The 27,248-nt window shown below is 35.6% G+C and overlaps 1 protein-coding gene and 1 long non-coding RNA gene across 2 annotated transcripts; both read left to right on the top strand.

Moving 5' to 3' along the window:
• LOC132715831 (cytochrome P450 3A14-like) lies at positions 1-26,508 on the top strand. Its single transcript, XM_060698912.1, has 15 exons — positions 1-168; positions 4,362-4,460; positions 5,180-5,279; positions 6,500-6,552; positions 7,031-7,127; positions 7,508-7,627; positions 9,521-9,609; positions 17,821-17,969; positions 20,241-20,371; positions 23,036-23,126; positions 23,342-23,499; positions 23,821-23,915; positions 24,781-24,921; positions 25,318-25,480; positions 25,980-26,508. The coding sequence occupies exons 2-15, from the start codon at positions 4,384-4,386 to the stop codon at positions 26,052-26,054; spliced, it is 1,539 nt and encodes a 512-aa protein (XP_060554895.1). The 5' UTR covers positions 1-168; positions 4,362-4,383; the 3' UTR covers positions 26,055-26,508.
• Positions 11,772-12,752, top strand: LOC132715832 (uncharacterized). The gene is made up of 2 exons (XR_009623737.1): positions 11,772-12,280; positions 12,610-12,752. It is a non-coding gene; the product is annotated as an uncharacterized LOC132715832 (long non-coding RNA).
• Positions 26,509-27,248: the final 740 nt, after the last annotated feature.

Here is a 27,248-nt window from a genome sequence, read left to right as displayed (position 1 = left end):
AACATTTGTACCTTAATGACTCAATGCTTTATTTAACCACATGCGTCAGGATCTAACCCTCTAATCTAAGTACTATCCAGTCTTAGTATTAATTTTAAAGTGACGGTGTGTGCTTTGGACAAATCCGACCTTTCAGAGTGTCGACTGCCAGGCGGTTTTAGAATTTAGGTATGTACTAGTTTTATCGGTTATTTATAAGCTAACTCGTGCAAATTAATTAGTTAGGTCGCTATTGGCCCAACCGTGCTAATTACGTATTCAGAGCTTCAAAAATATCGGAAATTTTGATGTTCTTTCGAAGCATGGAAAACTGTATTAACCCATTACCCCATGAGCATTTTGTGAAAAATGGCTGTTTCCATTGAAAAGTCTCCCGTTACAAGTTCAAGTTGCTATAAAACTATAAAAACTGCTTCAATACTAATCAAACTTGGCACAAATGTTGACTGGACCATTCCCTTTGTAACAACATGCTCAGTCTGAAATTTCCTGTTACCATGGCAACTAGGGGACATCTCAAAATTGCCAAAAATCACTATTTTGTGTTGATTTTTTCCATCAAAATTGATTTCAAAGTGCTGCCACTTCTCAATGGATTGAGATACAGTCAAAGGCTTTTCAGCATTGGTTACATGTTACCTTATGATCGACCTGGGGCCATTTTTAGCCTCCCACAAGTCCAAAATTTTCTTGGCGATGAGGGGGACTCTCCCCAAACAAACAGAAGGGGGCACATCCCCCTTCTGGCAACCCCCTGATGTATCTTTTGGATGGGGGGCCGCGCCGAAAAAGTGGTCAATTTTTTAAACAACATTTCTCAAACAAAAACAAGTGTTTGGGGGCCTAAATGAGGCATTTTTTCACCATTTGAGAAAGCAAAAAGGGGGAGGGGGTGAAAAAGGCGTAGAAAGGCGTATATATCTGGTAATGGGTTAATAAAACAGATGATATTTATAAATAACTTTTAACCTGTTTTGTGTATTGATCAGGTAATTGATATATTTATCTCATTCTGTTTATTTATTTTTTGATAACCCACTTTTAATTTGGTGCATGTATGTAATATAATCAATTTTCTAGGTTTAATATGTAGGCCTACATGCAGTCATTGTTTTTTTTATATATATTATTGCCTTTTCAATAAGAAGGTTTATATAAACTTGTACATTAAGTCTTAGCCTTTTTCAGCAAATTTCTTTGTTGGATTTGACATGTACCAAGGTCTGATATACACTTGCATGACATATACAATGCCTTTTATCTGGCCCTCAGGTTACTATGTATACTTCAGTATTCCTTATATTCCATTTACAGTAAAAACCCTCAATTAAGACCACCACCGGGACTGGACCAAAGTGGTCTTAATTGCGGGGTGGTCTTAATTGTGGATATTCTTATCATTGCTTACACACGATATGACCAGGGCCTATTTTAGTCATTTTGTATGAACAAACAATATGTATCTTAACCTGCAAATACATTATAAAAGTATATATTTTATAATGAGAAAACATATTTCTGAAGAAATTTAATATAAAATTTTCTTTGCTCTGATTTGAATAATAATTATTGTATGAGATACATAATTCACATATCATATCAGACTTTATTTCTTCACAAAACAAATGTGCATAAAGCAACATTAAACCACTATGAAATTAACATTCTCACCTTTTTTCATTAAATATCCCATAAATAACAGCTTTTGACACCTTGTGTAATCAAGTGTCATGCCTAAGAGCAATCAAGCAGAGAATAACACATTTAAGATCTAGGAAGGTGTTGATTTTAATATAGAAATGATCCCTAAGAGTAAGGTCTTAATATATATATATTATGCCAGCCCGCATAGCTCAATCGGTTAGAGCGCGAGACTTGTAATCTCGACATTGTGGGCTGGCCAACTAAAATTACTAATCAGTCTTTCAGATGAGACTTTAAATCGAGGTCCCGTGTATGGGTGCTTAAACACTTGGCACGCTAAAGAACCAGGAGAAGCTTCTGGAATTGGGGCATCTTTCTGTATCTGTAATTGCACTATCCTCCAAAAATCTAAAATGACTAATACTCTTCTGGAGGACTCGCCCATATGGGCAACCGGTGGCGAGTATAAATAAACGCAAATACACACACACACACACACACACATGATTTTAATATCAGTGGTCTCAATAGTGAGGTCAAATAAAGAACAAAATAAGGAATTGGGACTGAATTTGGTGGTCTTAAATGTGGATAAGTGAGGTGGTCTTAATTCTGGATCATGTAACCATTGACATAAAGAACAGAAAATTCCGTTCTTTTAAAAACTGGGGTGGTCTTAAATCCGAGGTGGTCTTTAGTAGGGATTCTACTGTATATCCCTTTTATGCAGTTTGAAATGTTCTGTAGCTAATATAATTCAACATCTACTAGAATCAATAGCTTTATTCAATATAAATATTGTAACTATCTTTTCTCCTGGTGAATATTTCAGAATATGACATCTATTTTATACCAGTTTCCTCACATTAAGTAGCCTCTATTTTTTTTACCAGTTTCCCCACCTTAAGTGAAATCTATTTTTTTACCGTTTCCTCACATTAAGTGACATCTATTTTATATCAGTTTCCTCACCTTAAGTGACATCTATTTTTTACCAGTTTCCTCACAATAAGTGACATCTATTTTTTACCAGTTGCCTCACCTTAAGTGACATCTATTTTTTACCAGTTTCCTCACATTAAGTGACATCTATTTTATACTAGTTTCCTCACCTTAAGTGGCATCTATTTTTTTACCAGTTTCCTCACATTAAGTGACATCTATTTTTACCAGTTTCCTCACCTAAGTGACATCTATTTTTTACCAGTTGCCTCACCTTAACTGACATCTATTTTTTAAACCAGTTTTCTCACATTAAGTGACATCTATTTTATACCAGGTTCCTCACTTTAAGTGACATCTATTTTTTACCAGTTTCCTCACCTTAAGTGACATCTATTTTTTACCAGTTTTCTCACCTTAAGTGACATCTATTTTTTTACCAGTTTCCTAACATTAAATGACGTCTATTTTTTTTACCAGTTTCCTCACATTAAGTGACATCTATTTAATACCGGGTTCCTCACCTTAAGTGACATCTATTTTTTTACCAGTTTCCTTACCTTGCATGACATCTATTTTTTACCAGTTTCCTCACATTAAGTGACATCTATTTTATACCAGGTTCCTCACCTTAAGTGACATCTATTTTTTTTACCAGTTTCCTCACATTAAGTGACAACTTTTTTTTAACCAGTTTCCTCACATTAAGTGACATCTATTTTTTTTACCAGTTTCCTCACAATAAGTGGCAACTATTTTTTACCAGTTTTCTCACATTAAGTGACATCTATTTTTTACCAGTTTCCTCACAATTAGTGACAACTATTTTTTACCCGTTTCCTCACATTCAGTGACAACTATTTTTTACCCATTTCCTCACATTAATTGACATTAATTTTTTACCAGTTTCCTCACATTAAGTGACATATATTTTTTACCAGTTTCCTCACATTAAGTGACATCTATTTTTTACCAGTTTCCTCACCTTAAGATGTTGGAAAAATTCAAGCCTCTGGTTAAAAATAAACTGTTTTAGTAGATTAGATGTATATCTGTTATTTGTACAAGACAGTTCCAATGTACACTATACAACAAAAACAACAACAGCAACGACAGAGCTATTTTATTTATTCAATGGTCACAAATTACATGACAACCTACTAATAATATAACGGTCATGATTTTGTGAAGTTACATTATGTGGCATCTGATGTCCTGTTGTCCTCAGTTATCTCCCATTAATGCCCTTGGGAGAAGGTACAATTAGCATTTTTCGTGGGTTGATTGATATTTATCAATTTCAACACAATTAATGTCAGTCACAATGCCATGTCACTTCACACTTCATACAAAAACTCTAGGCAGTATCAAGATAAATAAACCATAATTATTGCTTTCCATAAGTCATCTCCACTTCCTCAACAAAGGCAATTATTAAACTTGTTTTGGTAGCTGAAGTTTTTTGGCATCTGCAAATAGCAGACAATCTGATATTTCTTTCTTTCATTTAAGTAAATAGATATTACATATTGTGTCAACTACTTAAATGTAATGAGATATTCATTTTTTCCCAAAATTAAAAGAATAGGTTTATGAACCTTCAATTTTTTCAATATCAGATAGTGTTACACTGGAACATAATGACCTGACCAAGTCATGACACTCTGTCAGCATTTAAGACTTAGTCATTTGATCAAACAGTTTATGAATGGCCTGATAATTTTTCAAGATTTTCTACTTTTTGGAGTCATTATTTTTTCTATACTTAATAACAGGACAACAAAGTTGACTTTAGACATGGAAGTCTTTGGTGTTTCCCTGTCTTTATGGACTGTAGTGACCACGGTTTTGTTACTTTGGATTATATCAGTGATGTAAGTATTTAATACTATTGAGTTATTAATAACTATAATAAAAATATTTTTTTTTTAAAAGTTATATATTTATTTATTTTTATTTATTTTTTTTTTTTTTGGGGGGGGGGGGAGTATAAAGTTTTACCTTTCTCCATCCGTCCTACTGTCAAGCTGTCCAAATGTGGAAATGAACAAACAAGTGGAATGCATTTTTCAGACAATTTTCTAGTTTATGATATCAGTTATCTTTTGACATGTAGGAGATATTGAATTTAATGTTTGTTAAGATATGAACTTCAACATTGTATTGTTTGCACCCTAAGTTTGAGTTGTTTTATTTTGTTTGAGACTTAAAATAGACTAGCATGAATTTAAAATATCTTTGTCAGAAAAAGAAGAAAAAGGTTAAGAAAAATATTTTTTGAACAAAAAAACTTTAGAGAATTTTTAGGGAAACAGACCAGGAACACAATGTATACATTCAACAAGGTAGTCTGAAATAAAACTTTACCTAAATATAAATGGTTTGAACTAAAATATATATAAATGGTTTGAATTAAAATCAGAAAATATATTTGATTGCTTGTGAGTTATATATTTTCTGATTTTAATTCAAGATGTATGTAACTCGCAAGTAATCAAATATTATGTCACAGTCAAGTAATCCAATATGATATGACCCGTTTGTCATTAATACTTTATATATTTCTCGTATGATCTCTGATCTTAATTTTCAGATATGAATGGTTATCTCATCTTGCATGGAGGAGAAAATACAAGCTACGAGGAGATTTCCCACTACCACTGGTTGGAAACTTGTTTTCTGTTACAGGCCAGGTGATTTTAGATTCATATGTCAACAGATTACAGTAAACTTCACTTATAGCAAACACGGTTATAGCGAACTTCCGGTTATAGGGAACAATTTATTTTGGCCCGAATTTTGCCCTTCTTTATTTAATATAAAAATATACGGTTATAGCGAACACGGTTTTAAGGAATTATCGCTTATAAGGAACTCATTTCTTAGTCCCAATTTAGTTAAAAGAACAGAAAATTACACTTTTATAACGAACTCCAAAATATTGACTATCCGTAAATAGATCCCGCATTTTCAGCATTCGTTTTCATTGGCACGGATTAAAACTCGGCCGAATGTACCGTTTATTGTTGTATGTACTTCAATACATCTATTAAAATGAATTTGTACAGTTTTCTATTTAGGATATTTTTAGCATGAGCTCTTTTCACCAAGATAAAACGGTTATTCCTTTCATTCTAGTATTTCTTTTCTTCAATAGTTTTGCTCGAGTAAAATAATTATAATAATTTATAATCGGTTTTCAACATAATCATGCATGCTTGCATGCATGATCCATTGCAAACTGCAAAGTACGCTTGATTTAAATGAAAAAAGCTATATCTTTCATTAGTAAAAGTCACCTTTAAAATATAATAGAAGATATTCAATATAAAAGGAAGGAAAAAATCAAAAATCTTGTTTATTCTCAATCACGGAAAGAAAACGAAAAGAGTTTAGAAACAAAATAATATATTTTATGAGAAATAGGGAGTAAATAGGGAGTAAAACTAAAACTGAAATAGTTTCAAATTCCAAAAAATACAATCAAATGCTCTCCAAAATGGCGGACGATGGTAAACATAATGTAAATCTGTTCGCTATAAAACTCCTGATACAAGGAACTAATTCGCTATATGCTTACAAGGAACTCCGGATATAAGGAACAGATTTTGAATGCCCCGATGAGTTCGTTATAAGCGGAGTTTACTGTACTTGACTCAATGTATGCATGGCAAAAGTTCTATAAAGTTAAATGTTTTTGAAACTTAAATGAGATAAATGTTGTTACAATCTGCTTAAGATAATCAAGATTAAAGTTTTATTTTTATGAAATTTCTTTCTTTGCAAAAGTACAATATTATGATGAGGTATTTGTGAAATCTATATTATTCATAGAATTGATAATAAAATGTCCAAAATGAAAGTAGCTACAATATCATGTGATGTTCAGATATGATTGGTATCTACTTTTCAGAAATGGGAAAAAGTAGATGATAAAATGTTAGAGAAATACGGACCAGTATCTGTGTAAGTGTATAATGACCAAAAACATCCGTATGAAAATCAGAGTTCAATTTTATGTTTGTGTATGTATCTATATAATTTATTGATTTTTATTGAATCATAATTCTTAGAATTTGCAGTCAATCATAGTGGATGTGTGGGTGGGCAAATGTATAGAATTACTACTTCTGGAGAAAAACTGTTAGTTAAGTCTGTAGATCTGTGGAACATTATTCCAAGTATCCCTTTATTCAAGTTGTGGTCAGGCTGCATAACTTTCTCACCCTGTGATGCACTTTAGCAAGCAAATTGATTTAGTGTAGGGGCCATGCAACAGCAAGCTAACAGCCAGTAGGTTCATTATGTAACAACAGTATATTGGGCCCTGGTCCTGTTCATTATATGCCAATAAAAAAATGAAACATAAACCCCTATAAACAAGATTTACATTACTGTATAATACTTGTTTGTTTTTTGCCTATTTGTATTTTACATTTTACAGGATTACTTTTGGTAAATTTACAACCATTAATGTATCTGATACTGGTTTGCTGAAGAAAATATTTATCAAAGATCATTTGAACTTTCAAAACAGATTTGTAAGTCAATATATATATAATTTGATTATTTTAATAACCCTTACCATTGTTGCCAGCAATGCATATGAATTTCATTTCTCTTTGTTCAAATTAACATATAGATTTTTATTTAAAGTAAATTCATCTTAGTTATTTTCTGGTTATTTATGGAACTATTTCAAATTTCATGAAGATGGCACAAAAATAATGTACAATGTATAATATAATATGTATAAAGAGATATATAAATTCCAAGCGGCCCCTGCCTGATACTGGAAAATGAGTCACCTTTAACATGTATATAAAATGTGGCAGTGACAGGTTGTAAGCATGTATATTGCATACTTCTTATTTCTTAAATCATGGTGAAAGTGTTCCATGAACGTATATTTCTTTAACAGACAGCAGAGTCACTGGACACATGGCCAATGAATCAAACACTGATAGCATTGAAGGGTGATCAATGGAAACGTGTGAGACATATTGTAACACCAACATTCAGTACTGGTAAAATAAAAATGGTAATGATTTTAATAGCTTATTGGCGTCCGCGCCGAAGCGCGGCGCCTATTGGAATGAAATGAGATTTTGTGAAAGGGCGACAGCAACTTATCGAGCCTTTTATAGTTGCCAATAATAAAAGCCGATCATTCCGATCGGTATGAGGGTGCTTGATTATTAATTAGTCGCGATATGTACAATGAATGGCGAACTGGAAAATTTCGCAATGCAAACATTTTCAAATGAAATAACCTTTTCCGTCAATAAATCGCGATCTTCGGGGTATTTTTGCTTATCATTTTGTAGTACACAGTGGGTTATTATGGTATGTTATTCCGAAAGCTGTTAATAGAATGATGAGTTGATGACCGAAAATCTATTTATAGAGGGATGTACTCCTATCGGTAATTCCCGGTCTCTCCCGGGATTTACTAATGACCGGCGAATAGTACCACACGTTTATTGTCCGGTCTCTCCCGGTTTTGGAGTAGATGTTTGATATCGTTACAGAACAGAACAAATATTTTACAGATAAATAAGCTTTTTTCAAAATGAATGTTTGTCATTTAGTTTGGTTACAATAATTAATAAACACAGATCAACTCTCGAATTGATTGATCATTATTATACATAAACATACAATTCGAAAAAAAAACCCCAAAAAAACCAGCAACACAAATCGCATGTTATATTTTATCTATATGAGATAAAAACAATAAATATGTACAATAATTGAGAAAAAATGTACATTTTTATGGCATTAATATGACACTATCAACTTTAAAACATTTTATTTAATTTGTTATTCGTGTTTAGTAAAGATTCCGAGGAATTATTCAAAGTTACAAATCAGATTTTATGAATTATTCAATTGATTGATAATTTAAAAAATGATAAAGAAAAATACAAATGTACATGTATATGGTTTAAGAATAAACAATATTATATATTGAAAGATTAACCATGATTTACTGACTTTTTCCAGTTAAGTTTTGACTTATAATCGTCGATCATTATGACAATTGAATTCTTAAAATAGTAGTAAACGTAAAAACTCAGTATTAAAATAGCGCATAAAACACACACACAAAAAGAAAAGAAAACAATGTTCATAAAATCTGTATTTTCTTAATTAAAATAGAAATTACATTTATTGTATAATAAACAATTATGCTCAACATGATCAACATGGTAATAATATAACAAGTGTCATATTGTTACTTAGTGTGAACAGATACCTTAAGAGGGGGTCCTCGCTAATAGCGATAACATAATAAGGGACAATTACACAAGTATGGTGTTGATCATGCGTTACACATATGGATTATAAATGATTGTATACATGTATATCTGTTGCTATTAATAACCACGATCAAAAAGAAATAACAAGTAATATTCTAATTTCTAGCATGCCGATCAAAGTTATAAATAATGAACAATGTCTTTCGTCCGTTCATTCAAAAGTGATATACAATTCTGGTAAAACCCAATGAACCATTGAAAAGTTTATAAGAATATCTTGTCATCATATATCTACTAGTTCATCTGCACCTGCTGTTTGGACGCCCTTTGATGCTTTGCATCAATGCTTTTCTTGTAACTTTATTGTCATCATGTTAGAGGTAATGAAGTATGAGGATTAATAATCTGGTCTAGCTAGGTAACAAAAAACACACAGTAATTCCTAGTAACGACGCAAATATAGCAAATATAAAAGTGCACAATTTCTTTTTTTGCGTCAGAATATAATAAGAAAATGTTAATTTTTAAATGTGCTTATATTGTTTCAATCATCAGTAATTGTTTGCCATATAATTTTCTAACCGCCTTTGAAAATCATTTACTTGTTTAAATATATGTTGGTATATTTTACAAACGTAAAGTAAAATTAAATCTATTGGCTACATTTTTAGATGGTGAAAGAGATGAACTATTGTGCTGGACTGCTTACTACTGGTCTAATGGAGAAAGCAAAAGCTGGTGAATCTATTGACTCTAGGAAGTAAGTAGAAAAAACCCCAGTTAAATGTAGAAAGCTTCTTCACCATTTTCCTTTCAATACAGTCACTCCAGTGGGCACCTTTTGCGTATGTTCTCTTTTCATTTCTACAGGAACATTTGGGTGACAATTTTGAGTTCTAATAAATGTAGCTATGTATTGAGCCTGTTGTGTCGGTTACGTAAGCATAACCTGTTCAGCTCTTAAAAGGAGATGGTAGTTAACTTTTCATTGATTTATTGAGACTTCATCAGTGTTTTTATCAAAGTAACCTTTTCTTCGTGGCTAAAATTGTTTGTGACTGGTACCTTTGGTCCCTTGTTTTGTCAGCTGGTCTGCTCTCTCATTTCAAGAAATTACACCACAGTGACAGGACTTCATTGTAGGACCATGCAGTTGTCGATGTTGACTTAGTTGATTAAGTACTACCAGTACGCCATATTTCCAATACTCTCATATATATATCTGTGTTGCAAAGAGAAAAAGATTTTGGTCTAAGTTTGCAGCCATGTTGTTAGTTTAGCTTCTTTAATTGGTGAATGAAGCTGCTCCTTTGCAGGCGGTTCTTTGTTAAACCAATTAATTCATGGGATGGTCTGGTACGTACTTGTATTTAGCAGCGTGCATCTCATATTTACTGATAGTAAAATTATACTGCTTGTAAGTACATGCGCGCCTCCTTGGAGATATGTTGAATGGCTGATAATAGGAAGATTTAAATTTGAATTTAACCTTAAATTTGAAAAGCAAAAATACTTTTATTACGTGAAAGTCAAGATAAGTCAAAATACTTTTATTGATATTATAATTCATTACAAATATTTCAAACATTTATTTCAATACTGTCGGTAGCTCGTTTTTGGAAGGAATCATAACTAGGCTTCTGATCGAGACAATTTAGCGGAATTTATTTAGATTTTTTTTAGTTTCTATATAACCTATACTTTTGAGGGCGGGGTCGTTTACGTAGGTCCAATACTGTATAGGCCATATAAAGACTTGGTCATATTGCATTTATTGTGAATGTTTTGATGCTTAGGGCCCACTTGTCTGTCCACTCTGCTACCTTGTTCACAGCTGTTTGGATTCGAACTGTAGCAGTACCTACACTTGTTTCGGAGCTCCAGATAGAAAGGTCGTCAGCATGTAGGGTGTTCGACACGCATCTTGGCAGGTTGGACACAAGGTTGTTGATGTATACGAGGAACAATGTCGGGGATATTAATCCTCCTTGTGGCACCCCTTCTCTCATCTTTACTTGCTGACTGAGAGTGTTGTCGAGCTTGACTCTTGCTGTTCTGTTGAATAGGTAGCCCCTGATTCATTTGTGCAGCTTCCCAGACACACCGATCTGAAGCAGCTTCAAAAGCAGACCCTCCTTCCAGACTCTGTCAAACGCTTTGGAAAGGTCAAGCACCTTCTTTTTCTCTTGGAAAGCATCTTCTATGTCTTGCGTGAAGTAGGCTAATTGGTCTTCCGTACTGTGATGTTGTCTGTAGCCAGTCTGAGTTGGAACAAGCAGGTTGTTTGACTCAAGGTTCCAGACTAGCCTCTTGTTGATGATCCTCTCCAGGAGTTTACCAGTGCAGCTCAGTAGACTGTTGGGTCTGTAGCTCTCTGGTTTGCTCTTGTCTTTTCCCTTCTTGAAGATGGGTATGATGTGGGCTTCTTTACATTTGGATGGGAATTTACCAGAGTGCCAACTGAGGTTAAAGATGTAGAGAAGAGTAGTCCTGGCTTTGCAGCCTAGATGTTTTAGCATTTCATTGGTAATGCCATCTGCGCCTGGTGACTTCTTCTTCTTCAACTTCTTCAGTGCACCCTGTAACTGCATGGTCAGTCTGTCAGACATGTATGGGCTCACTTCACTTTCCCTACGGTTCTCCAGTGTTCTGGTCTCTTGTCTTACTTCTCTGACTCGGTCTTGTGGGAGGTTGACGCTACTCTCCGCCTCGTATACTCTGGCAAATACGTTTGCAGCGGCCTTTCCTGTGACAGGTTCGCAGTCAACTAGGAGGACTGTTTTCTTCTGCTGTCGGTTGTCGTTGTTCAGCAGATTGGTAAGATGCCAGAGCTTTGTGGTGTCTTTCTCGAGATTCAGAGATGCATTTTTTATGCCACCGCATCATCTGCGATGCAGTGGCGTATAGCGATTCACCTGTGTGTATGTGTGTGTGTGCGTGTTTGTGTGTGTGTTATATAGATTATATAGTGAACTTAAAAAATCTTCTTGTGAAAAACCACTAGTCCAATTTCAACCAAACTTGGCAGGATTGTTTCTTGGGTGAAGGGCTTCCAAAGTTGTTCAAAGAATTTCATTCCTTGCAGAAATCTGGTTGCCATGGCAACCAAAAGGAATTATAAGAATAAATTTAAAAAAATTTCTTGTAAAGACCCAAAAGGCCTAAAGCTTAGATATTTTGCATAAGGCATTGTCTGGTAGACCTCTAACAAGATTGTTCAAATTATAGCCCTGGGGTCAAAATTGGCCCCGCTCCGGGGTCATTGATTTTCACTATATGTACATATATTAAAAACTTAAAACACCTTTTTGTAAAGACCCAAAAGGCTTAGAGCTTAGATATTTTGCATAAGGCATTGTCTGGTAGACCTCTACCCAGATTGTTCAAATTATAGCCCTGGGGTCAAAATCGGCCCGCCCCAGGGGTCATTGGTTTTCCTTATATGTATAAAGTAAAAACTTTTAAAAAATCTTCTAGCAATTGACATATGCTAAAGTTTAGATATTTTGCATGAAACATTGTGTTGTAAAACTCTAGCAAGATTGTTCAAATTATAGCCCTGGGGTCAAAATTGTCCCCGCCCTGGGGGTCATTGATTTCAATATATACATATAGTAAAAAATAAAAAAATCTTATTGTCTGAAGGTACAAGGCATAGAGCTTTAATGTTTGTTAAATAATATCATCTAAAGGTACTCTACCAAAGTTGTTAAAATTTTGCCTCTTGTGTCAAAATTAGCCCTGCCCCTGGGAGCCATAGGTTTATCCTATATGTATATAGTTAAAACTTAAAAAATCATCTTCTCTAAATTTACAAAGGATAAAGTTAAGATATTTTGCATGAAACATTGTGTAGTGAACCTCTAGCAAGATTGTTCAAATTATAGCCCTTGGGTCAAAATTGGTTCCGCCCCGGGGGTCATTGATTTTCATTATGTACATATAGTGAACAAATTTTTGTCTGAAGGTTCAAGGCATAGAGCTTTGATGTTTGATATATAATATCATCTATAGGTCCTCTACCAAAGTTGTTCTAATGTCACAAATTGGCCCTGCCCGGGGGCAGTGATTCTCATTATGTACACGTAGTAAAAACAGAAAATAAAACAAATGTTTTCTGAATGGGAGAAAGCTATAGCTTAGATATTTGACTTGAAATGTTGTTTGGTGGACCTGTTTAAAGATTGTTATTAAACCCTTGGGTCAAAATTATGCCTTGCCCAAGGGGACAGTGACCTTCTTTCTTTTCCTTTGATGTACAGCAATGACATTTTGACCGTGTGCACAGTTTTAGTTGTAAAATTGAACTTTGACCTAGATTTTGATGATGTGACCTACTTTCTTTTCCTTTGATGTACAGCTATGAAATTTGAACCATGCGGTGGCATAGCATTTTTCTCAAATGCAATCTTGTTTATGCCAGCTTTTCCTCGGCTGTTCTGCCTTTTCTTCCTCAAAAAGTTCTTTTAGTTGATTATGTATTAGGATGTTCTGTTCAGAGGGATTTTCTTCCATGATTTCTCTGGCTTCTTTCATCTGATTTTGAAGTTTGTCCAGCTCTAAGGTCCAGAAGGGTTTGTAGTCCCGCCTTCTACCTCTAGGTATGGACTCTTGAGCGGCACTGAGAATCGCTTCAGTGAACAAACTTGCAGCCTTGTCCACATCTGATGTTTGAGTTTGGATGTTCTTACAGTTTCTGTCTGTCAGGATCTTAAAGACATTCCAGTCAGCTTTCTTGTAGTTCCAGCTTGGTGATAGTTTGCCTTCTCTGTTGATACTTTTCTGGACAGTGATGATAACTGGTTTATGGTCACTGCCCCCGAGTTGTGATGACACTTCACGGTGCGAGATTTTCTGAATGTCATCGTGTGTCATCGTGTGGCTCCTTGTATCCCCAACTGGGAGAGTGACTGTTGAAGTCGCCTACTGCTATCCTGTTAGTCTGGTTGTCATTTAGCTGAGGTAGCTTGATCTGCTTGTTTGGAGGGCTGTAGAGATTGAGGACAGTCAGGTTTCTGTCTTAGGTCTATTTTGTCTATCATGTCTGTAGAGTTCATAACCTCTGACGAAGAATCGGTGGTTTTCATTAAGATGGGTTTCCTGGATGCAGCAGATGTCGATGCTTTTAGTTTTCAGGAAATTTTGCAGCTCTAGCTTTTTGTGCTGCACACCCTCTGCGTTCCAATGCATGATGCGGAGGGGCTGGTTGTGACTAGTAGCTGTACTCTGTCCTCCCATAGTCACCATAGGAGTACCAGAGCCGCAGTCAGTAGCTTTTTGTGGGCCCCTTCGAGGCTCGGGTCCCGGCGCCGCCCTACCCTGGCCACGGTTCAACAGGACGACACCACATCGATCCAACGTTAGTTGTACGGCCATACTGATGGGTTGTGTGTGAATGTCCGATTCGCTTCCCACGCCGATAAAGGCTGACATTCGCCGACTTCGGTGGTTGAGGTTTTTTTACTCAGGGTGGCCTCCTCCCAAAGAATAGCTGCCTGCCAGGGCTCTAGAACCTACTCCGTCCTCCGGATTTTATATTGGTGATTTTCTTCAGCTAGCACTTTCCCCGGAGGGGGTATAGCCGTAAGGCAGCGGAGGTTTGAAATTAGAGTTTTCCTTCTCCTAGACAGACTGCCTTCCTACTTCCTAGGCTTACGAGTTCTGTCAACTCGAAGCAGTGGTTATGGCGCCACAGAACCGCCTTCGCCCCTTCTCCTGTTAGTATTAGCAGGTCCGCCGGGCTAGTAACAAGCCATGCGTGCAGGCCAGGAGCTGGACTAGGTTGACAGAGGCTATATTTTCCGCACACCGTTGGAGCATTTTCTAAGTAATGGGAGCTTGTCCCCATTACCACCCCTGGTGATATCAACCACTGGAACACCGGTCGCAGAAATGGAAAAGACAGCCAACCTCGAACCGCTAAAGTCAAGGAGGCAGTGCAAGGTGCTAGTACATTCTGAGAAAGCACGAAGACTACCATCCCATCCGCTCCACTCAAAACTCCAGAACAGACCCAAAAGCAGACTTAAAAGACAAAGCCTGAATCACATTTTCAGAGATCTGAATCGTGAAAAGGGAGTGGCAGTTGACACAGACATAGAACCACTCACCCCAGACACAATCAGAGTTGATGTCCCAGGAGTTGAGAACAAGTCACAAAATCCTGTCCAACAGAAAGCCCATACACTGGACATGATCCATCAGCGCTATCCACCACACTCTTGGATCCAAGCCTACACCGATGGATCAGCTGAAAGAGCAGTCAAAAACGTTGGAAGCGGGGTGTACATCAGCAACCATGAAGGAACTCCCTTTACCCTAGCTACTCCAGTGGGCAAACAGAACTACAGAGCCGAAGTACAGGCCCTTCACTCAGCAACACATCACCTGATTGAGCAAGGGGTACAGCGAAGGAACGTTGACTTCCTGACAGACTCCCTGTCAGCTCTACAATCCCTCTCAGCAGGACCATCAGACACCACCACTAGACAGCTGCTGGCACAACTAGACCGCCTGTCAGAACACAACAATGTTGTAATGCAATGGATTCCTGCCCATGTTGGCATTGCCGGCAACGAAGCTGCAGACAAATTAGCCAAGGAAGGGTCAAAGAAGGAGCAACCCCAACCCCCAATATCCTATAATGAAGCAAAGACTTTAGTAAAGTGCTCATTCAGAAACACATGGAAAGACAAAAACGATGGCTACAAATCCCAAAACGACAATATCAACAAACTAAACAGACCCAGCCAAGTTATCAGGCTCAGAACTGGACACTGCCGTCTACGAAAGCATATGAACAGACTTGGTCTCGCCGATACAGCTTCATGCCAGTGTGGAGCAGAAGAACAGACGCCCTTCCACATCCTGCAGAACTGCCCCAACCTGGAAGAGGCCCGCCAGATGTATTGGCCTACAGCGTACAACAACAAGCTATGGGGCAGCAAAGAGGACCTTAGAAGAACGGTGCAGTTCATCACTGCATCGGGACTTCAAATGTAAAGGCCGTACAGAAGATGGAACGCATAAATAAATAAATAAATAAAGTAAATGTTTTGGCATTACCACATTTTGCAATAAACATAAGAAGTTAGGCACTATCTCTAGCTTGGTAAGTAGGCGTGTAAGTCTTTAGACAACGAGTTCTTTAGCTTTAGTCGTGGAAGAGGTACATGTTTGAAAATGAAAGAATTCGAACTACACCTTTGATTCATAGTAAAAGTTAGCAGTTACTGCCCGCAAGTATAAAACTGAAATACTATTATAAAGCGGCGTTATCCCAAAACTTATGAATATAAGTAGCTAAAACATAAATTTGAAAATTTCACAACAATTTCATTATTTCATGTAAATATACTCTAGTAATATTGCATGTGCTGCAAAAATAGAAAATAATAGAATATAGCACCCCACCTGAGACTCGAACTAACAACTTCTTGCAGGCGAGTATTCTACCTTTGTACTTACCTATGCTATCTGTATATCTCCGTGTTGGATGATATGATACATGTATACATGTAATAGTTCTCCGTTTTGATTTCGGGTTTGAATTACTGCAGGCAAATAAAAATACTTTTATATATCAACACCATTGATGATTTTCCATTTTTGTTTTCTGCAGATTTTTCTCAGTTTCACCTCATTATATTTGGAGCTATTCGTGCATAGTTTCCTTTCAACTTATTTTTCTTACTGAATCTGAAATGCTCAAACGACTGACTGACTTAATTTTACGTTTACTGAGGGTCCATCAACAAGCAGTTTTCACTGTCAGGTACGGACCCCGGACATGTCAACAGTCATGCCCCCCACCCCAAGGGTAAATTTTGAAGCACAAAGTTATGATAATTTACCTTGATGCGATATCCATGTAATATTAGCTAAAGATATGAATTTTGAGCAAAAAGTAGGTCACTGTACGGCAGCCAATGTAAACCTTATTGTAAGTAACCAGAGACAATATGAAAAGGAGGTGGTAGCCCTGAGAAGGGCTTTTGTGCCAGCAAGGGAGCTGTCTTTCAAACAGTTACTTTCTGTGTTAGGCAATGATATGTATATTATACAGATGATTATTTATATGCTTTACTTTTGCATTAATTATGAACAGTCGTATCAATTTTACAAATATATATTATGGGGACTTTAACAAAAATTAGCTTTGCATATAAGAGAATATCGAGATTTTTGCTGATGTTAAAAATCCTTCTAAACCGATGTTTATTATCTGAACTTTTACATAGTTTTAAATAGAACACTGACCATTGAATATGAGAGTTTGGATTGAATATGTAAAGCCGACAGTGTCAGTAGAGTGTGATTAACTTGCAGTGTTATTGTGCTCTTTTGTTACCGCCTTTACCATTTATCTGTTTGGTGAGTCTCCATAGTTTGGTGCCGCCCTTTTCCATTTTACATACAGTTTTTCTCTCTCAAGCATTTTCTCCTGGGGTGTATTGCTTGTGCTTATTGGCGCTTAATCATAAATAATGTTGTTTTCCTGAGATTCTGCTTCTTGCCAGGGCTGTGGTAGGCCACTCATTATTCAGATCGTCCAGTTATTTACTCCAGCTTGGCTTTTAATCTCTTCTTGCTATCCGTGGAATGCATTTATGTGCAGCTTTGAGAATGGGAGAATTTAAATCTTTGGTGACTTGGTTGATGTCTATTCCATTTACCAGTATGTCTCAATAGAGATTATCAATGAGTGCCTATGCGGTGCTTTTGTTTTGCACACGTTTTTATGTGCATACAATTTATTGCTTATCAATGTTGTCTCTGTGTAAAAACAACGATGTAGGAATAAAGTAGGATAATTCTTAAATTTGTATTCTAAGATTCGAAGACTTAGTTAATATCAGAAATATATGTTTTTAAGGCCAAGATGTTTTCAAATTGTTACTTCTTTTATATCAGATGGAGTTGCCTTTACCCTATTATACTACTTTTGCATATATTTTTTGTGTACTTGTAGACATTTTGGCTGTTACACTATGGATGTAATTGCTGGAACAGCTTTTGGGATTAGGACAGATTCGTATAATAATCCTGACGAGCAGTTTGTATCTCTTGCTCAACAAGTGTTTGGACAGTCAGCGTTAAACCCATTGATCATGTTTGCCGGTAATCATTTTTAACTTATTTTATCACGTGGTTAAACAGCATATTTTCACACAGACCCTTTTGGGGGAGATAATACATGTTTTTATTTGAATTGGCAACCTGCATGATACAAAATAGTTATTGATACAAACAGAATTATTAACCTGCTGTCATATATTTTTAATGAAAAATATGCATTAATTTGTTAAAGTTTTCTCTGCAAATTCTTTAAGTTTTGTTGATGCGTGACGTGTGAATGTTTAAAACTTAAAATAGAAGAAAATGTGCATCCTTGAGAATCTTTCAGAAATGTAACAACAGCATTTAATTTTTAATTAAATCCATTTGTACTTTTTGTATTACAACATTTTATTTCAAGTTTCCAATCTTTTTTGGCGTAAGAACACATTTTAAATCTTCAATTATGAATTTACTGAAACTGTTGTTTATACATATTTTGGAAAGCTGAAAAGTCCCCATATATATGACCTTTTCTGTGTTAAGTGCGACGTAAAACCCAACAATCAGAATTTCTTAAACTGTATCTTCACAGTCTTAAAACAGCTTAAACACCAGCCGCAACGGACATGAATGTAGATGTCTTAACCTTTGACCAATCTTGCCCTTAAGTTATACATATCGTAAGCACATCATGTCATGCCGTATTGGTGGTAATTATTTGACCCAAATTAGGATAAAATCTTCCCAAAGGTACCGAAAATTACCAGTACCCAAAGTACGCCACCGTACCTAATATGACCAGCAAACTTGGTACACTGCAATTCCTGATATAACTATTAAAGAGTGCATTTTTCTTGCATATCAGGCAGTATTATCTACTGTTTACTTTGTTGCTGAAAAACTTGCCTCACACTCCCATGTAAGGCAAGTCGCGTGCTTTAAATGGCCGTTCTTACCTGCTTTTTATGAATTAATTGAGTTTTTAGGATGATGTCATTGTGCCGATATGAATAAAGTTGTAAATTCATACGCTACTATAAGTAAAAGTGATAGTGCTAAAAGAAAATATTTGTTTTCGTAATTTCTTTTAAAAACATCATAAATTTGTAATTTGCAAGAAAAAGAATTAAACAACGGCTGTCGTCACAGACAGGACCGTCTAGCTCTCAGGTAACTGTTTAGCGGAAAATCATCAGAGCCTTGTAACCACGGTAAATAATAGTTACCCTCGAAGTAGATATTCCGATGTGTACCAATAGCAGGTGCAAGATCCTTATAACTGAAATTAAAGCTCATTAAAGAATGTCTAATCATAACTTTCTAGTCAGTTTTAAGGCCCCTTGAACCCAAATAAAGTGTATAAGTGATTAGTAATTTTAAATCCTACATATCACAGTCTACCCATAAAGATGAAAAAACAAGACCATATTTAGTCAATACTAGTATGAATTTTTGCGACTTGTATGAAGGTCACTCTGTTCTTGCATATTAGACAGAATTCCGGTGCTAGAAAAACCTGTCTTACACCCACAGACAGGAATATTTAGCTTTCGGCAGAGCCTTGTTAACAGTTACTCTCAAGCTAGATATTCCGGTCTGTACCGGCAGCCGATGTAAGATCCTTATAGTCCCACGTAAGTAGAAGAGTTTTCTTCACAAAAAAATAATGATTTATTTCTCCAAACAATTCTTCTACATGTAGTTTCAATACATGTATTTTAAACAAAGTGTCACATATTATATCGTAATACATATCCAAACCTACGTGAGAAACCTGGTGCATTCTCATTGACATCAATTCATACTTGTGTGTCTAATTTGTTTGCGCCCAAACTAACTGTTTTCCTTTTCTTTCCTATTATGCGATTTTCGTCATTAATCCTCTGCATAATGTCCACCCAAACAAATTCAGACTTGGGAACAGTATACATTATGTTTTCTACACTTCTTGAAACATTTTAAAAATGAAATGTAGGGAATGTTTTGATAAGTAATTTTCGCCCGTATAATAAAATTACCTATAATATTCCTATCTGAAGCTTTGAATTTCCTCCCAATTTAAGTTAAGGAATCCCCTAGAAGCCAAATATCTTTTTCGTTGTTATTCTCGTTGTTGTGTCACAAATGTCAAATGAAATCCCTTTGATGCTTTGTGTACTTAATTTATATCAAACTTAAAGCTAAATGGATAATGAGCATAGTCAGTGTGGCATAATAAAATAGAATAATATTTAGAATTAGTCTTGATTATAAATTCTTGTCGTATTTTGACGTATTTTAGGGATTTTTTCTATATATTCAAACATATCCCTGTACAACAAACCATTTCAGTGTTTTTTCCAAGAATTGGCAGTTTTATGGTTCAATGGTTGGGAGTATGTCTGTTTTATTCCAAAAAAGCGCTTAGCTTCTTTACTGATGTCATAAAGGCTATCATCAATGAAAGACAGGAAAAGGGAGATGTAAGTTTGAATAAATGATTGATGAATTATCAGAAAAGCAATTGACAATATATGTATTCCAGAATGCGATTAACAAACCTGAAGACAAATCATTTATAGGCTATACAATGGGTTGTCTTTTATTGGTACAGTAGTTGTTTATAATATTTATTAAAACCATACCAAAGAAAGTAAATTTAAATAACATTTGTAACTTTCCAAAAGGGTGTGATGCATCTAAATTGAAATCAGCACTTAACATACAAAAAGAGCAGTTCGACTATTTTGTTAGGGAACATTTTATTGTTTAATCATATTTTTGTTTATTTCTTGTCAAAATTCATATCCTTCCTTGTAATTCAAACGATTGTAACTCTTTTTCTCTATTACTTCGGTGCCTGGTTGCACAGATGCAAACCCAGTCTATAGTATGGTCGGCGGCGAGCTGTCAGGTGGGGAAAAAAATTTGTAACAGTTTTCTCAGCAACTACTTATCACAACCTCTTGATATTTGGTATAAAGCATAAAAACATGGTCCCATACCGTTGGATTATACGAGGGGAAGTCAGAAAATATCCGGACTTTTGACTCGTTCTCGAAAACCATTCAACATTTTAAAAAAATCTTTCTACTCTTTTTCAAAATATTCTCCACCTACGTCTACGCACTATTGCCATCTTCGTGGGAGCTTTTGTATTCCCGCTGTGAACCATGACGTAGACCTATGGTTTAGGTACTGTGTAACAGCAGATATCAAAGCCGCCCTGGTCTTATATTTCTTTCCAGCAAGCAATTTTTTCAGTTCTGGAAACAAATAAAAGTCACAGGGGTCGAGGTCTGGGCTATAAGGAGGGTGAGACAACAATTGCCATTTGTAAGAGTTGATACCCTCCACTGTAGCTGCGGCGGTATGGGAGGGGGCGTTATCGTGAAGAAGGAGCTAACCTGGGACGCATTTGCTTCAGCTTTTCTCCGAGATTTTTCAGATTACTTCAGAATAGTACTTGGCGGTGACAGTTTGACCTTTTGGCATGAAATGAGTAAGTATCATTCCTCGTGAATCCCAAAAGGCAACAAGCATGACTTTGCCAGCCGAAGGAGACAGTTTAAACTTTTAAGGAGGTGGGGAACCAGCTCGTTTCCACTGCTTTGACTGAGCTTTTGTCTCAGGTTCGGAATAATGAACCCACATCGCATCTCCAGTGATAATGCGGTTCAAAAACTTATCTCCTTCACGATTAAAACGTTAAAATGTTCTTTTGCATTGGTTACTCTGGTTGCCTTTTGATCTGCGGACAGCTGTCTAGGCACCCACCTGGCACTTACCTTGCTCATGCCTAGGTGTTCGTGTAAAATCTTGTGTGCCGATGCCTTACCGATGCTAAACTTGTTTGCTACCTCCTCCAAAGTTACTCGAAGATTTTTGTTGACAAAAGCTTTAACATTTGCTACTATTGTTGGGGTCACCGCCTCAGCTGGCCGCCCAGTCCTAGGCCTGTCACAAACACTTGTTCTGCCTTCACGAAACTGAGAAACCCAGTTGTAGAAGGTTGAACGTGATACACATTTATCAGAAAATCTTTTTTAAGCCTCTGAAAGATGTGGCAGGGCTTTTCACCTTTTGCAACCTGAAACTTTATTACAGAGCGTTGTTCCTCTAACAAAGAGTCCATGATAGACGAAACATCTAGGGCAAAATACTGTGTATACACACCTATCATTGAAAATAAACTGACAACGTTATTGGCGAATGAATGTAGTTTTTACCAATAAATAATGTGTGTATATAGCTGCACTTGGAAAGAGAGGAGCATGAAAAGTCCGGATATTTTCTGACCGTCCCTCGTATTTTAGGTCTGTTGCTTATCCACTTTTTGTTTACCGACTTGGTTTACTTTTCGACATTAATGGCGAATGATAGGTAATTCTCATAACAGTTTTCTCAGCAACTACTTATCACAGCCTCTTGATATTTGTTATACAGCATTTACACGTGGTCGTATACCGTAGGATTCTATTTCAGGTCTGTCGCTCATCCACTTTTGTTAACTGACTTAGTGAAATTTTCTACACTAACGGTGAATGGTAGAAAATTCTCGTAACAGTTTTCTCAGTAACTACTTATCATTTGATATACAGCATTTACACGTGGTGTCATACTGTCGTATTCTATTTCAGGTCTGTCGCTCATCCACTTCCTGTTTTTCGACATTAATGGTCAATAGTAGAAAGTTTTTATAACATTACAGCCTCATGGTGTTTGGTATACAAATGCAACCCGGCAATTTCTGTCTTTGACCCAATTTTCTTATTCTAGATTAGTATATCATATGACTTTTCTAACATTATAACATTGCCTTTATATAATACGCAAATGAGTTTAATTACTGAATGTACTAATGTTACACTTTTGTTTATAGCAAGGTCAAACTGATATACATTTGTATATGTCATTTCCTTATTTTTAGGGTATTTTATTGATATTCATACATGATAATATGATTAGTGTATATTCTGGATTATATTTATTGAACTGTTGTTGAATAAAATGGTAATAAACTTGTCCTTGTCAGAGGCTTGTCCCATAATGTTTTATTCAATCGATTCATTAAATTCAATAAGAGATCCAAATGTTATTCAATATTTCCTATATATCCATTGTTGTTTTTATTTTCTGTATTTCAGACAGGGAGGACAGACATGTTACAGTTGATGATGAATGCAAACTTTGAAGTGGGAACAGAAGAGACGAAAGAAAATAGTCAGTCTGGAAAAAGTAAGCGATAGAAATTATGTAAAATTGAAAACAATTTACGTATCTGGACTTGTTTACTTTAAAACTTTTACCTTTAAATTCAATTATAGCAAAGAAAATAACCAAAACAACTGCTGACATTCATTTGATTGGCACCAGTTTCGATTATAAAGCTACGATTATATGGTAGCCTAAAAATTAGATGGTTACAATTGATTTCCATACTTGGATTGCAGAGCTTTTGCTAGACGAATTGCTTGGCATGGGAATTGTTGTGTTTGCAGCTGGCTATGAAACAACCGCTCTCTTGTTAACTTACCTGTCTTACATACTTGCCACACATCCAGATGTACAGGATAAACTTCTAAAAGAAGTAGATCAGCATTTTCCATCTGTAAGTCGATTGAGTTATTTTCAAAACGTGTTTACAAATTAATCTCAATTCATGATGGTTTCAGTTTAATATGTATTTAAACATGATTTATAATGAGATAAATCAAATATAGCTATTTAGCCTTATTTCAACCTTCATCCAAATCCTTCATTTACAAAGCAGAACTGGTACATCAGCAATCTTATCTTATTATTCTCACAAATTGACTTTTTTCTTTAATGAGAGTCTTATTAATTTTTTTGTTTTCTTATTTATTCTTATATGTTGACCTACAAATATTTAAATGTACTCATATATCAAGTTTGAAGATTAACCTTTAAGGATGACACAGAGGTAAGATACGATGTGGTTATGGAAATGCCGTATTTGGATCAAGTGATTTGTGAAACACTACGGATGTACCCACCTGTTAACAAGTAAGAACATACGATTTAAGTTTGATAATAGTGTTTAATTTGTGTGTGTGAACTTTTTTGTTTGGTTTTACTTTGTTTGCTTTTACGTGGCACCAATGCGGTATAGGTCAAATGGCAATTTTCCAGCTTAACCTCAGGTACCACTCCGTGCATTTTATTCAGGCACGAACGGGCACCTGAGTGGAACCACCCATGTTCCGTAAGCTAGTTGGATAGCTTCCTCACATAAGAAATCAAAAGTCCCTTTTGGAATTCGAACCCACAGCGGTGAGAGGCAATTTGTTTGCAGACAACGACCTTTACCACATCGGCCACGGAGGCCCTTTGTGTATGAACTTGTAAAGGTCGATTTGGTAGGTACTCGATATTTTGGCCCTTGCAATCTTGTCAAATAACATTTTTACAAAACATACGAAGAAAATTCTATATAAGATACGAAATTTGTATATATTTTATGAATCTTTCCTTTCGCTGATAATTTCCCCTATATATTCTAAATTTTAGAGTACAAATGTATGTTTTTAATGTCCCATTTAAAAAGTAGGGGCGTAAGCACTGATTGTGTGGGTAAATTTAGACGCTGCCAGCTGGCTAATGGTTATATGACAATGTTTTATTGTCTAATTGATATAGATATGATGGGATGTCTAAGACGACAGTCACAGCATAACGTAAAGGGTTTGGCTATTTTCAAGAAAATATGTTTTTGGAAAAGATAAAAGATGCAAATATTGTATAACTTGTTTGTTTTCACAAAAAAAAAACTTTGTTTAAACCACACAAGGGCTTTTCATTCCGATTTGTTTAGGGCTTTTCATACGCATTAATATATTTAGTATTAATAACAATCTAAAATATTTTGAAGGATGAACAGAGTGGCGTCAAAGAATGACATTGAGATAGATGGACACTGGTTCCCACAGGATACAATTATAGGGTTCTCAATTTGGCAAGTACACCACTCTCTTGGTTACTATCCAGAGCCAGAGCAATTCAAACCTGAAAGGTATTAATTACATTTTTGTTAGATATCTAGGTTTAAGCATTATTCTGAATAATAATAGGTACCTTTTTGAAATTGTTATCGGCGACTTTGCCGAGTGGTTAGCGCGTCAGACCAGTAATCTAAGGATTGCTGACCATGTGGCTTTAAACCCTGTCAGGGCAAGTCGTTGTTTCCTTGAGGAAGAAACTTTACATTCATCCGCTTAGTACTGGTTGGTTCCAGGAACGGATTTGAGAGTGTTTCAATAAGTCTATAGCTTCCAACAGAATTGAACTGAAATAGATTTGTATAAACTAAATTGTTATTGGACTGATGAGGATTTAACTTCAGATGCTGTACGTTAGATGGAAAATGTTTCCGATATACTAGTATATAAATTGACTTTTTTTGCTCTAGATTTACCCACGAAGAAAAGGCTAAACGTGATCCCTTTGTATTCATGCCGTTTGGTCATGGTCCAAGGAATTGTATTGGGATGAGACTTGCATTGCTTGAGGCCAAAATAGCCACTGTATCGGTGTTGAGAAAGCTTAAGTTTGTAAAATGTCCGGAGACTGCTGTAAGTTATTTATATGCATTATAATTTTATGAATTATGTAAATTGTTTATTTTGTATGTCCATGTTCATGTATGTGACTGTATTGATGACAGTTTTATTTCTTTGTTTTTTTTCAAATTAGTTTGTTAATAAATATATTGCTTTAAACTAAGCAAATAGCTATGCATTTTAGAATTAGATGATCACATTTTCGTTGAAATTTAAAATCAAGTTTGTCACAGTTTGCCCGCCCGCTTAGCGAACGATGTTCTGGAGGGTCGCTGGTTCAATCCTTGGGTGAGATGAAATTACTGCCAGACAATTGTTCTCGGACATATTACCGAAATGTTTTGTGTCTCTTATCGCTGATCCAAAAATCATGTGATTAGTTATCCAAGAAAGTCTGTTAAGTGGACCTACTGCAGGGATATGACCAAAAATCATGTTAAAGTCGGCGTGAAACCAAACAAACAAAATATTTATTTTAATAAAATGATCATGATTTTATTTGTGTTTGCAGGAACATCTTGATCTTATTAAAGAAACATTTATGAAACCAAAGAATCCAGTAAAAGTTGGTGTAGTTGTTCGTTAAAATGTGGGATAGTCGACAGATAAAACAACTTGAGCATTTTGCCTGAAAAAAAAATTTGATAACGTATTTAGAATAGGATTTAGAGACAAGACATCCTAATAAAATAATGAAATGGATTTTCTTTAGTGAAATGCGTTCTGATTTTATGCCATTTATTCATAGTTATAATTCGTAGATGAAGTCCAGTTTCTTTAGGAATTTTACTTTTTTGTCTATTTTTATACCATGTTTACGTAAAAGTCACGTGCTAAACAATTTGACAACTGTTTTTGGTTGTATTGTATTAAAAATATATGCACATTTATGCAGGCCTTATTTATCATCAGAAGACGGAGACTCATATCTAGAATTGGAACTTGCAATGCTAAATGATACGTTTATTCTATCTTTATTGAAATCTACACAACTTGGAATGAAATTAGTGATATACATTATGCAGGGCCATATACATGTACATGTACGTTAACACATCAACCTTATTTGATTAACATCAATATTCACTGAAACGAATATTCACAAAAGTGCCTCGGAATTTATGGTGCAGTCTTTATTTCAAGCTTGAAATATTATAGAATAATGACCCTGGTCTCACGGACAGAGTAAACAGACTATAAAAACGGTTCACATAATTCATTAGTATTTTATCATTGTCTCAAACGACCTCCCCATTTCAAAAAATTTGCATTGCACAAGTATAACTTTCAACGTGGTTAGATAATTACCATTTTTATGCCCCCACAATGTGGGAGCATATAGCGTTGCACTTGTCCGTCCGTCCGTCAATCCGTCAGTCAGTCAGTCCGTCCGTCCGTCCGTACGTCCCGAAATCTTGTGAACGCAACTCCTCTTAAACCGGATGGCAGATTTTGCTTAAACTTACAGGGATGAACAACCTTAATGTGTAGATGGTAGTAAAGGAAGGAATTTTTGCTGCGACCAAATTTAACAGAATTATGGCCCTTTGTTGATTTTTTCACTAGATACTATGTAGAAATTTTGTGAACGCAACTCCTCTTAAACCGGTTGGCAAATTTTGCTTAAACTTACAGGGATGAACAACCTTAATGTGTAGATGGTAGTAAAGGAAGGAATTTTTGCTGCGACCAAATTTAACAGAATTATGGCCCTTTGTTGATTTTTTCACTATATACTATGTAGAAATTTTGTGAACGCAACTCCTCTTAAACTGGATGG

Source organism: Ruditapes philippinarum, unplaced genomic scaffold (genome assembly GCF_026571515.1).
Source record: "Ruditapes philippinarum isolate M1 unplaced genomic scaffold, ASM2657151v2 ctg661_1_1_1_1, whole genome shotgun sequence".
NCBI lineage: Eukaryota > Metazoa > Mollusca > Bivalvia > Venerida > Veneridae > Ruditapes > Ruditapes philippinarum.
The sequence above is the reverse complement of the archived record's forward strand: the minus strand, read 5'-3'. Positions and strand labels throughout refer to the sequence as shown.